Here is a 12,987-nt window from a genome sequence, read left to right on the forward strand (position 1 = left end):
ATATTTAGGCCCTGTGAATCAGAGATTAGGCCCTCAATTTAATATTTTGGCCTTTAGAATCAAAGATTAGGCTCTAATTTAATATTTGGCATTTAGAATCAAAGATTAGGTCCTCAATTTAACATTTAGGCCTTTAGAATCAAAGATTAGGCACTCAATTTTATATTTAGGTCTTTAGAATCAAAGATTAGGCCCTCAATTTAAAGTTTAGGCCTTTAGAATCAAAGATTAGGCCCTCAATTTAAAGTTTAGGTCTTTCGAATCAAAGATTATACCCTCAATTTAATATTTAGGACTTTAGAATCAAAGGTTATGAACTCAATTTTATATTTAGGTCTTTAGAATCAAAGATTAGGTCCTCAATTTAATATTTAGCCTTTAGATTCAAAGATTATGCTCTCAATTTAATACTTAGGCCTTTAGAATCAAAGATTAGGCCCTCAATTTAATATTTAGGCCTTTAGAATCAAAGATTAGGCACTCAATTTTATATTTAGGTCTTTAGAATCAAAGATTAGGCCCTTAATTTAAAGTTTAGGCCTTTAGAATCAAAGATTAGGCCCTCAATTTAATATTTTGGCCTTTAGAATCAAAGATTAGGCCCTCAATTTAATATTTACGACTTTAGAATCAAAGGTTATGCACTCAGTTTTATATTTAGGTCTTTAGAATCAAAGATTAGGCCCTCAATTTAAAGTTTAGACCTTTAGGATCAAAGATTAGGCCCTCAATTTAATACTTAGGCCTCTAGAATCAAAGATTAGTCCCTCAATTTAACATTTAGGCCCTGTGAATCAAGGATTAGGCCCTCAATTTAAAGTTTAGGCCTTTAGAATCAAAGATTAGGCCCTCAATTTAATATTTAGGACTTTAGAATCAAAGGTTATGCACTCAATTTATTTTTAGGTCTTTAGAATCAAAGATTAGGCCCTCAATTTAAAGTTTAGGCCTTTAGAATCAAAGGTTATGCACTCAATTTTATATTTAGGTCTTTAGAATCAAAGATTAGGCCCTCAATTTAATATTGACGACTTTTGAATCAAAGGTTATGCACTGAGTTTTATATTTAGGTCTTTAGAATAAAAGATTAGGCTCTGAATTTAAAGTTTAGGCCTTTAGAATCAAAGATTAGGCCCTCAATTTAATACTTAGGCCTTTATAATCAAAGATTAGTCCCTCAATTTAACATTTAGGCTCTGTGAATCAAAGATTAGGCCCTCAATTTATTACTGAGGCCTTTAGAATCAAAGATTAGGCCCTCAATTTAATATTTAGGCCCTGTGAATCAGAGATTAGGTCCTCAATTTAATATTTTCGCCTTTAGAATCAAAGATTAGGCTCTTAATTTAATATTTGGCATTTAGAATCAAAGATTAGGCCCTCAATTTAATATTTAGGCCTTTAGAATCAAAGATTAGCCCTCAATTTGAAGTTTAGGCATTTAGAATCAAAGATTAGGCCCTCAATTTAATATTTAGAACTTTAGAATCAAAGATTAGGCCCTCAATTTAAAGTTTAGGTCTTTCGAATCAAAGATTAGGCCCTCAATTTAATATTTACGACTTTAGAATCAAAGATTAGGCCCTTAATTTAATATTTAGGACTTTAGAATCAAAGGTTATGCACTCAATTTTATATTTAGGCTCTTTGAATCAAAGATTAGGCCCTCAATTTAATATTTTGGCCTTTAGAATCAAAGATTAGGCCCTTAATTTAATATTTGGCATTTAGAATCAAAGATTAGGCCCTCAATTTAATGTTTAGGCCTTTAGAATCAAAGATTAGGTCCTCAATTTAATACTTAGGCCTTTATAATCAAAGATTAGTCCCTCAATTTAACATTTAGGCTCTGTGAATCAAAGATTATGCCCTCAATTTATTACTGAGGCCTTTAGAATCAAAGATTAGGCCCTCAATTTAATATTTAGGCCCTGTGAATCAGAGATTAGGCCCTCAATTTAATATTTTGGCCTTTAGAATCAAAGATTAGGCTCTTAATTTAATATTTGGCATTTAGAATCAAAGATTAGGCCCTCAATTTAATATCTAGGCCTTTAGAATCAAAGATTAGGCACTCAATTTTATATTTAGGTCTTTAGAATCAAAGATTAGGCCCTCAATTTAATATTTTGGCCTTTAGAATCAAAGATTAGGCCCTCAATTTAATATTTACGACTTTAGAATCAAAGGTTATGCACTCAGTTTTATATTTAGGTCTTTAGAATCAAAGATTAGGCCCTCAATTTAATATTTGGGACTTTAGAATCAAAGGTTATGCACTCAATTTTTTATTTAGGTCTTTAGAATCAAAGATTAGGCCCTCAATTTAATACTTAGGCCTTTATAATCAAAGATTAGTCCCTCAATTTAACATTTACGCTCTGTGAATCAAAGATTAGGCCCTGAATTTATTACTGAGGCCTTTAGAATCAAAGATTAGGCCCTCAATTTAATATTTAGGACTTTAGAATCAAAGGTTATGCACTCAATTTTTTATTTAGGTCTTTAGAATCAAAGATTAGGCCCTCAATTTAAAGTTTAGGCCTTTAGAATCTAAGATTAGGCTCTCAATTTAATATTTAGGCCCTGTGAATCAGAGATTAGGCCCTCAATTTAATATTTTGGCCTTTAGAATCAAAGATTAGGCCCTTAATTTAATATTTGGCATTTAGAATCAAAGATTAGGCCCTTAATTTAAAGTTTAGGCCTTTAGAATCAAAGATTAGGCCCTCAATTTAATATTTAGGACCTTAGAATCAAAGGTTATGCACTCAATTTTATATTTAGATCCTTAGAATCAAAGATTAGGTCCTCAATTTAATATTTAGCCTTTAGAATCAAAGATTAGGCTCTCAATTTAATACTTAGGCCTTTAGAATGAAAGATTAGGCCCTCAATTTAATACTTAGGCCTTTATAATCAAAGATTAGTCCCTCAATTTAACATTTAGGCTCTGTGAATCAAAGATTAGGCCCTCAATTTATTACTGAGGCCTTTAGAATCAAAGATTAGGCCCTCAATTTAATATTTAGGCCCTGTGAATCAGAGATTAGGCCCTCAATTTAATATTTTGGCCTTTAGAATCAAAGATTAGGCTCCTAATTTAATATTTGGCATTTAGAATCAAAGATTAGGTCCTCAATTTAACATTTAGGCCTTTAGAATCAAAGATTAGGCACTCAATTTTATATTTAGGTCTTTAGAATCAAAGATTAGGCCCTCAATTTAAAGTTTAGGCCTTTAGAATCAAAGATTAGGTCCTCAATTTAAAGTTTAGGTCTTTCGAATCAAAGATTATACCCTCAATTTAATATTTAGGACTTTAGAATCAAAGGTTATGAACTCAATTTTATATTTAGGTCTTTAGAATCAAAGATTAGGTCCTCAATTTAATATTTAGCCTTTAGATTCAAAGATTATGCTCTCAATTTAATACTTAGGCCTTTAGAATCAAAGATTAGGCCCTCAATTTAATATTTAGGCCTTTAGAATCAAAGATTAGGCACTCAATTTTATATTTAGGTCTTTAGAATCAAAGATTAGGCCCTTAATTTAAAGTTCAGGCCTTTAGAATCAAAGATTAGGCCCTCAATTTAATATTTTGGCCTTTAGAATCAAAGATTAGGCCCTCAATTTAATATTTACGACTTTAGAATCAAAGGTTATGCACTCAGTTTTATATTTAGGTCTTTAGAATCAAAGATTAGGCCCTCAATTTAAAGTTTAGACCTTTAGGATCAAAGATTAGGCCCTCAATTTAATACTTAGGCCTCTAGAATCAAAGATTAGTCCCTCAATTTAACATTTAGGCCCTGTGAATCAAGGATTAGGCCCTCAATTTAAAGTTTAGGCCTTTAGAATCAAAGATTAGGCCCTCAATTTAATATTTAGGACTTTAGAATCAAAGGTTATGCACTCAATTTATTTTTAGGTCTTTAGAATCAAAGATTAGGCCCTCAATTTAAAGTTTAGGCCTTTAGAATCAAAGATTAGGCTCTCAATTTAATATTTAGGCTCTGTGAATCAGAGATTAGGCCCTCAATTTAATATTTTGGCTTTTAGAATCAAAGATTAGGCCCTCAATTTATTACTGAGGCCTTTAGAATCAAAGATTAGGCCCTCAATTTAATATTTAGGCCCTGTTAATCAGAGATTAGGCCCTCAATTTAAGATTTTGGCCTTTAGAATCAAAGATTAGGCTCTTAATTTAATATTTGGCATTTAGAATCAAAGATTAGGCCCTCAATTTAATATTTAGGCCTTTAGAATCAAAGATTAGGCACTCAATTTTATATTTAGGTCTTTAGAATCAAAGATTAGGCCCTTAATTTAAAGTTTAGGCCTTTAGAATCAAAGATTAGGCCCTCAATTTAATATTTTGGCCTTTAGAATCAAAGGTTATGCACTCAATTTTATATTTAGGTCTTTAGAATCAAAGATTAGGCCCTCAATTTAATATTGACGACTTTAGAATCAAAGGTTATGCACTCAGTTTTATATTTAGGTCTTTAGAATAAAAGATTAGGCCCTGAATTTAAAGTTTAGGCCTTTAGAATCAAAGATTAGGCCCTCAATTTAATACTTAGGCCTTTATAATCAAAGATTAGTCCCTCAATTTAACATTTAGGCTCTGTGAATCAAAGATTAGGCCCTCAATTTATTACTGAGGCCTTTAGAATCAAAGATTAGGCCCTCAATTTAATATTTAGGCCCTGTGAATCAGAGATTAGGTCCTCAATTTAATATTTTCGCCTTTAGAATCAAAGATTAGGCTCTTAATTTAATATTTGGCATTTAGAATCAAAGATTAGGCCCTCAATTTAATATTTAGGCCTTTAGAATCAAAGATTAGCCCCTCAATTTGAAGTTTAGGCATTTAGAATCAAAGATTAGGCCCTCAATTTAATATTTAGAACTTTAGAATCAAAGATTAGGCCCTCAATTTAAAGTTTAGGCCTTTAGAATCAAAGATTAGGTCCTCAATTTAATACTTAGGCCTTTATAATCAAAGATTAGTCCCTCAATTTAACATTTAGGCTCTGTGAATCAAAGATTATGCCCTCAATTTATTACTGAGGCCTTTAGAATCAAATATTAGGCCCTCAATTTAATATTTAGGCGCTCTGAATCAGAGATTAGGCCCTCAATTTAATATTTTGACCTTTAGAATCAAAGATTAGGCTCTTAATTTAATATTTGGCATTTAGAATCAAAGATTAGGCCCTCAATTTAATATCTAGGTTTTTAGAATCAAAGATTAGGCACTCAATTTTATATTTAGGTCTTTAGAATCAAAGATTAGGCTCTCAATTTAATATTTTGGCCTTTAGAATCAAAGATTAGGCCCTCAATTTAATATTTACGACTTTAGAATCAAAGGTTATGCACTCAGTTTTATATTTAGGTCTTTAGAATCAAAGATTAGGCCCTCAATTTAATATTTGGGACTTTAGAATCAAAGGTTATGCACTCAATTTTTTATTTAGGTCTTTAGAATCAAAGATTAGGCCCTCAATTTAATACTTAGGCCTTTATAATCAAAGATTAGTCCCTCAATTTAACATTTACGCTCTGTGAATCAAAGATTATTCCCTGAATTTATTACTGAGGCCTTTAGAATCAAAGATTAGGCCCTCAATTTAATATTTAGGACTTTAGAATCAAAGGTTATGCACTCAATTTTTTATTTAGGTCTTTAGAATCAAAGATTAGGCCCTCAATTTAAAGTTTAGGCCTTTAGAATCTAAGATTAGGCTCTCAATTTAATATTTAGGCCCTGTGAATCAGAGATTAGGCCCTCAATTTAATATTTTGGCCTTTAGAATCAAAGATTAGGCCCTTAATTTAATATTTGGCATTTAGAATCAAAGATTAGGCCCTTAATTTAAAGTTTAGGCCTTTAGAATCAAAGATTAGGCCCTCAATTTAATATTTAGGACCTTAGAATCAAAGGTTATGCACTCAATTTTATATTTAGGTCTTTAGAATCAAAGATTAGGTCCTCAATTTAATATTTAGCCTTTAGAATCAAAGATTAGGCTCTCAATTTAATACTTAGGCCTTTAGAATGAAAGATTAGGCCCTCAATTTAATACTTAGGCCTTTATAATCAAAGATTAGTCCCTCAATTTAACATTTAGGCTCTGTGAATCAAAGATTAGGCCCTCAATTTATTACTGAGGCCTTTAGAATCAAAGATTAGGCCCTCAATTTAATATTTAGGCCCTGTGAATCAGAGATTAGGCCCTCAATTTAATATTTTGGCCTTTAGAATCAAAGATTAGGCTCCTAATTTAATATTTGGCATTTAGAATCAAAGATTAGGTCCTCAATTTAACATTTAGGCCTTTATAATCAAAGATTAGCCCCTCAATTTAACATTTACGCTCTGTGAATCAAAGATTAGGCCCTGAATTTATTACTGAGGCCTTTAGAATCAAAGATTAGGCCCTCAATTTAATATTTAGGACTTTAGAATCAAAGGTTATGTACTCAATTTTTTATTTAGGTCTTTAGAATCAAAGATTAGGCCCTCAATTTAAAGTTTAGGCCTTTAGAATCTAAGATTAGGCTCTCAATTTAATATTTAGGCCCTGTGAATCAGAGATTAGGCCCTCAATTTAATATTTTGGCCTTTAGAATCAAAGATTAGGCCCTTAATTTAATATTTGGCCTTTAGAATCAAAGATTAGGCCCTTAATTTAATACTTAGGCCTTTAGAATCAAAGATTAGGCCCTCAATTTAAAGTTTAGGCCTTTAGAATCAAAGATTAGGCCCCCAATTTAATACTTAGGCCTTTAGAATCAAAGATTAGTTCCTCAATTTAATATTTAGATCTTTAGAATCAAAGATTATGCACTCAATTTTATTCTTAGGTCTTTAGAAGCAAAGATTAGGCCCTCAATTTAATATTCTGGTCTTTGGAATCAAAGATTAGGCCATCAATTTAATACTGAGGCCTTTAGAATCAAAGATTAGGTCGTCCTTTAAATATTTAGGCCTTTGGAATCAAAGATTAGGCCCTCAATTTAATACTTAGGCTTTTAGAATCAAAGATTAGTCTCTCAATTTAACATTTAGGCTCTGTGAATCAAAGATTAGGCCCTCAATTTATTACTGAGGCCTTTAGAATCAAAGATTAGGCCCTCAATTTAATATTTAGGCCCTGTGAATCAGAGATTAGGCCCTCAATTTAATATTTTGGCCTTTAGAATCAAAGATTAGGCCCTTAATTTAATACTTAGGCCTTTAGAATCAAAGATTAGTCCCTCAATTTAACATTTAGGCCCTGTGAATCAAGGATTAGGCCCTCAATTTAAAGTTAAGGCCTTTAGAATCAAAGATTAGGCCCTCAATTTAATATTTAGGACTTTAGAATCAAAGGTTATGCACTCAATTTTATATTTAAGTCTTTAGAATCAAAATTAGGTCCTCAATTTAATATTTAGCCTTTAGAATCAAAGATTAGGCCCTCAATTTAAAGTTTAGGCCTTTAGAATCAAAGATTAGGCCCTCAATTTAATACTTAGGCCTTTAGAATCAAAGATTAGTCCCTCAATTTAACATTTAGGCTCTGTGAATCAAAGATTAGGCCCTGAATTTAATACTTAGGCCTTTAAAATCAAAGATTAAGCCATGAATTTAATATTTGGCTTTTAGAATCAAAGATTAGGCCCTCAATTTAATATTTAGGACTTTAGAATCAAATATTAGGTTCTCAGTTTAATATTTAGCCTTTAGAATCAAAGATTAGGCCCTCAATTTAATATCTCTTCCTTTGGCAGGAGTACTTTATAGCTGATGCCAGTGAGGGCCAGGTGTTCGTGGCCGTCAATCACGCGACGAACAGCACGAATCTCTACATATCCCAAGCGATGGGTCACCGATTTTCTCTCTCGCTCGAACGAGCGCTCTACCACAATCCTCGCACGGGCACGTCGCCGTCTTGGTACAATCGCTACGTTCCCTTTCGTCTGCTCGACTTCGAACGGATCGCCGCTCTGCGCGGCGTCTACGTGGCGACGCAATTGGAAATCGGCCAAGTCGGACAACGTCCTCTTCGTACCGTCATCTCGTTCGACAAAGGCGGCGAATGGACGTACGTGACGCCGCCTCTTGCCGACGTCAATAACGTTCCCATCAACTGTTTCCTCGTAGGACAATCGCGTGATTATGAATTGCCTTAGGTATTTTTCTTTTTTAGCCGGACTGCTCGCTTCATTTGGCTCAGGAGTGGGTTCACTATAATCCGTATTCGAGAGCGGAGGAAATATTCTCCAGTCCACAAGCTCCCGGTCTGATTATTGCGACGGGCATGCTTGGAAAGACGGTGAGATTCAGCTACGACGTCTACCTTTCAAACAACGGTGGCGTCACATGGCAGCAGGTACCGTATAAATAGGAGGAGTGAGAGAGTGTATGTTGACTACTTCCTAGAGTCTGCCAGGCGAAAACTATTACAATATGGGTGACCACGGCGGAGTCATTGTCGCGATCGACAAATTCCAACCGACCAATCATATTATGTAAGAAACGAAAATATATTAGTATTAAAAAATGGCGAGTGAAGCCTTTTCTATTGATTGTTAAACTAAAGCTAAATTTTTTAGTAACCACGCCTCTATAAAATTTTTCTTGGGATGTTATATCTATGCTTCCGCTACACTTAAAAAATTATCGGCAGAACTCTGATTAGCGGAGGTGGCACGGTCAACGAAATGTTTTTAGGTTTACTGTTGACGAAGGGCTGACGTGGAAACGAAAAAATTTTAGCCAGTTCGACGTATACGCGTACGGGATCGTCGCCGAACCAGGCGAACGATCGACGGTCTTCAGCGTCTACGGTGACTATCCAGGAAAACGCGAATGGTAAGAGTCGGGAGTATAGAAATGAACATACATATACTGTATGTATAGGGTTATCGTTCGAGTCGATTTGCGCGGTGAATTGGGCAAAGATTGCGCAAAGAAGGACTACGCTCAGTGGCATCCGTCTGACGAAAGAACGGAGGAGAAAGCCTGCATATTGGGAAGAGACTACGTCTACGAGCGACGACGCAGAACGACCGCTTGTTTCAACGGACGAAACTACGATCGGGCCATATCGTCGACGAATTGTTCATGTGGCCGAGAAGATTACGAATGGTTTGTCGCGTAAATATATTGGGAGATTTTTGGGGAGGACTCGAGATACTTCTTGCAGTGATTTCGGTTTTGAAATGAATTCCGTTGGAGATCCGTGCTTGGCGTCCAATGGTCAGCTACTCGAAATCGTTCCGCCGGTCAACTGCGCGGGCACGTACGCTGTATCAAAAGGGTGAGTTCTTTTTAATGGAAACGCCTAAAAATGAGAGTCGCGCTCCTTTTAATTTGTATAGCTACCGCAAGGTGGCTGGCGACACGTGCAGTGGTGGAGAAGAGGCTTTGTATAGTCCTGTTACTGTTCCGTGTCCCCAATCCGGTATGAGCTATATTACTGCCGTACAGAGGATAATTTAAAACTTGTATCTTGTTGGCCTTTAGCCTCTATTACTTCCGATTTGCAGCCGGTGAACTCTCAGCTGATTGGAAGGGCAAACACTCCTATCACTTTTACTGTTACATCCAACACTAACATTTCCAGTGCTCTCTTTCACTGGGACTTTGGTGATCAGAACGTAAAGATTGGGCAAGGCTCCGCATTTGCAAAAGTTCAGCATTCCTATTCAACGTACAGAGAGACATACGATGGCGCGTAGGAATTTATCGACTGATACCTATTTTGTAGACTCGGTCGATTCATTGTTCACGTCTCCGTCATCATGCCCAGTTTCACCCAATACGCCTTCCTCGAAGTTTCTACGACAGGTCTCCTCGACGTTCATAATTGAAAAATGGGGCTCTCCGTTCACCTGCTAACGTGTTTTCAGCTCCTTTTAGTCAACAAACCGTGAGCATAACGATGGTTCCGGAAACACCTTCAGTAGGTGAAGGCGTTCTTTTATTTGCGAAACTGGCGAACCAAAACGTACGATTTATTCAGATACGCTTATAACGAATGGTTTAGGACTTTGTTGTAGGCGAGCATGTCTGGACTTCAGTACACGTGGACGTTTGTGCATTCTCACTTGTCAACAGTGACGATGACGAGGCCCCAAGCTTTTCTCAAATATACGTTTACAACCGCTGGAAGGTAGGAAACAAGGCGCTTTCTTTCGTCAACGCGATGCATTTTTTGACAGCTGGAAAATTTCTGTTGCGGTCGCCAATGGCAACGGAAAATTGTCGTCGCAAACAACGTTGACCGTTGCAAGTAATTGGAATGACTTTTGTTTCTACAAGAATCGGTCATCGCCTGCCTGCGTCTTTCCTTTTCTTCAGATTTTCTTCCTCAGCATGTGACACTCTCCGTTCAAACGGCGTCCGATATTATCGTCAACTGGCAACCTCCACCGGAAGGAACAGTCGCGAGCTACGCCATACAAATTAGGTAGATGTTCATAAAAGCATTAGAACTGCTAACTTCTCCCGAAATTAGATCATTTACGAACCGTGTATAGCTTGTTTCTCCTACTCGGTCCTTATACGGTGTTCTCTCTCTAGATCGGTTTCTGGCAATACGAATTCTGCGTGGTCGGTGCTCGATTCTTCGATCTCTCCAGGACAGCTAACCTATTTGGCAACAAAACTGAAAGCAAACACCAAGTACCAGTTCGAAGTTCGAGCCTACACTACCGACGGAAAATCTGGTCCGTGGGGTTTTCCCGTTGCGGCGACCACCAAACCTGCAGGTATAAAACCTATTGCGTCAGTATCGGTTATTTGTTCATGATTGTCGTTGTAGCCTCGTCCGCGCCGACGAACGTTCACGTCAATGTGAACAAGAAGACTGGCACGGCTTTTCTGTCGTGGGATCTACCGAGTCAGATCAATGGAAAGATCACCGGCTATGTGGTATTTTGCTTTGTGCATACGTGAAAAAAACGTCTGAAATCTTCTTCTAAGATTAACACGTACTTATCAAATGGAAATCAGAATGGAACGCAGACGTCGACCACGCTGTCTGCAACGGTCGGAGGACTTCAACGGAATGTGAATTACTACTTTTCGGTCAGTGCAACAGACAATTTATTCTATTGATCGTGTTTTTATTACGACTCTCTACGTAAAGGTCATCGCTGTGACGTCTCCAAATATTCGTAGCCCGCCATCGGCATTCACACCTAGCATCAGCATTACATCTCGTAAAACGCACCTCAATCGATGTGCTATGTACTTTCAGTGCTCATTCTTTTGTTTCTTTGATCTCTGCAGCTCCTTCAACGCCCACCGACGTCGATTTCTACACTCACGACAGTAGTTCAATCGGATTCAGATGGAAGGCTCCCGTCACTCTCCCGACGCAAGAGCCTCCCACTGTACGATGCAGCCGTGCGACTTTGTACTAACAAACGCGGCACTCACTGCTTTTTTCTTCAGGGATACAACGCGTCTTTGTTTCTCCGCGGCGCGCTGGTGGCGTCGACGACCGTCTTCGGAACGTTGTACGAATTCTCCGGACTGATGGCAAACACAGAGTATCAGTTCCAAGTAGCAGCTTACAATAGCGCTGGATCCAGTTCCCCAACAGCGCTCTTTAGTGCAAGGACGCTTGAAACGAGTTAGTTGCTATAGGTTAACGTTCTGTCGTCGGTTTTTATTTTGTTCGCAGCGCCTTTTGCACCGCAACGCGTTCGCGCTCTGACGATCAACTCCATGACCATTAAAGTGACGTTTAATGTACCGCAGTTGCGATTTCTTAATGGAAATCCGAAGAATTGCGTCATAACAGAAGTCAGGGAGTCGACGTTTTGCCATAGCCATCGGCGATTATTTGTTTGTTTGCCTTCTCTTTGCAGACTGATCCCGGTGGCGCTCAGAAAACGTACACCATTCCCGTGGCCATACAAAACATCTACGCGTATTTTGTGACGGATTTGATGCCGTATACAACGTACAAATTCGCGTTGGCTTTTGTCAACGATGAAGGTAAAACGGGCGCAACCAGTCTGACAGTGAAAAATACCACAGCGGAAGCAAGTAAGTGCCTTTTGAGAATTGATCGGTACTCCCGCGCGCGTGTCTAGGCCTTGTGGCTCAGTCCTGGGTCTATAGTACCGTTCAAAAGTTTGAGGCTCCCCGGCCCAGAGTACTCCTAAGCGGCACTGCACACTAAGTCCTGCTAAATCGCGCGTTTTTTCTTTTTCAGTTCCAAGCGCTCCCGTGAACGTGCGCTCAACGCCTATGACTCTAACATCAATCATGATCCAGTGGAGTCGTCCCATTCATTTGAACGGAAAACTACTTCACTTCAAAGTGCAAATTGTTAAGCAAGGCCAAAACAACACTGGCGGTGAACGTAAGATTTACGTCGTCCGCGGAAATCAGATGAACGTCACTGCCTTCAACTTAAAACCGAACGTCGTCTACGGCGTATGGGTCAGCGCGTCGACGTCAAAGGGCTACTCTTCGCTTTCGGATCCCATTGAGGCGTCAGCTGTTCAAGGTAAAATCAGAGAGTCGCGAGGACCGGTTGAATCGTTAGGCTTATATGTTTCTCTCTTTTTCGTGCAGCTCCTCTCGGTACGTCGGAAGTACATGTCGATTTTCCGACGGGCGTCGACGCCGCGCTACAGCAAGACGCATTTCAAGCGTCGCTTCTCAAGGAATTGAGGACGTTAACCGGTCTGTCTTCGTAAGTGCAATACGTCTCTTTTAGTCTAACATGTTATTACCAATTGCCATATATACAGGAATCGCTTTCAAGGAATTACTGTTGCAGGAACGACCGTTGTTTTCTATTTGCTTCCACCAACAGGTAAGCTACGGAGAGCTCGCACTTGCTGGAATTAGAGTCAGTCTTTAGGCTCTGATATGTCAAACGACGAAGTGACGAAATCACTGACGACGTCGGTCAAAAAGAACCAGTTTCAAGTTTCAATGAAAAACCAAAAATTGATTGCAAAGTA

The 12,987-nt window shown here is 37.7% G+C and overlaps 1 protein-coding gene across 2 annotated transcripts in view; it reads left to right on the top strand.

The window, feature by feature from the left end:
- LOC136187638 (VPS10 domain-containing receptor SorCS2-like) overlaps positions 1-12,987 on the top strand; it is a 32,738-nt gene that overhangs the window by 14,740 nt on the left and 5,011 nt on the right. For both annotated transcript variants that reach the window (XM_065975276.1, XM_065975275.1), the window contains exons 7-31: positions 7,786-8,154; positions 8,205-8,387; positions 8,438-8,526; positions 8,729-8,869; positions 8,918-9,145; positions 9,204-9,317; positions 9,379-9,461; positions 9,524-9,710; positions 9,768-9,847; positions 9,910-10,007; positions 10,060-10,172; positions 10,222-10,292; positions 10,361-10,469; positions 10,583-10,770; positions 10,824-10,933; positions 10,985-11,089; positions 11,151-11,223; positions 11,294-11,397; positions 11,459-11,639; positions 11,691-11,812; positions 11,878-12,058; positions 12,228-12,524; positions 12,593-12,713; positions 12,772-12,836; positions 12,885-12,984. In XM_065975276.1, coding sequence (XP_065831348.1) covers positions 7,786-8,154; positions 8,205-8,387; positions 8,438-8,526; positions 8,729-8,869; positions 8,918-9,145; positions 9,204-9,317; positions 9,379-9,461; positions 9,524-9,710; positions 9,768-9,847; positions 9,910-10,007; positions 10,060-10,172; positions 10,222-10,292; positions 10,361-10,469; positions 10,583-10,770; positions 10,824-10,933; positions 10,985-11,089; positions 11,151-11,223; positions 11,294-11,397; positions 11,459-11,639; positions 11,691-11,812; positions 11,878-12,058; positions 12,228-12,524; positions 12,593-12,713; positions 12,772-12,836; positions 12,885-12,984 — 3,512 coding nt within the window. The remainder of the gene's footprint in view (positions 1-7,785; positions 8,155-8,204; positions 8,388-8,437; positions 8,527-8,728; positions 8,870-8,917; positions 9,146-9,203; positions 9,318-9,378; positions 9,462-9,523; positions 9,711-9,767; positions 9,848-9,909; positions 10,008-10,059; positions 10,173-10,221; positions 10,293-10,360; positions 10,470-10,582; positions 10,771-10,823; positions 10,934-10,984; positions 11,090-11,150; positions 11,224-11,293; positions 11,398-11,458; positions 11,640-11,690; positions 11,813-11,877; positions 12,059-12,227; positions 12,525-12,592; positions 12,714-12,771; positions 12,837-12,884; positions 12,985-12,987) is intronic.

This window comes from Oscarella lobularis, chromosome 5, assembly GCF_947507565.1.
Source record: "Oscarella lobularis chromosome 5, ooOscLobu1.1, whole genome shotgun sequence".
Classification (NCBI taxonomy): Eukaryota; Metazoa; Porifera; class Homoscleromorpha; order Homosclerophorida; family Oscarellidae; genus Oscarella; species Oscarella lobularis.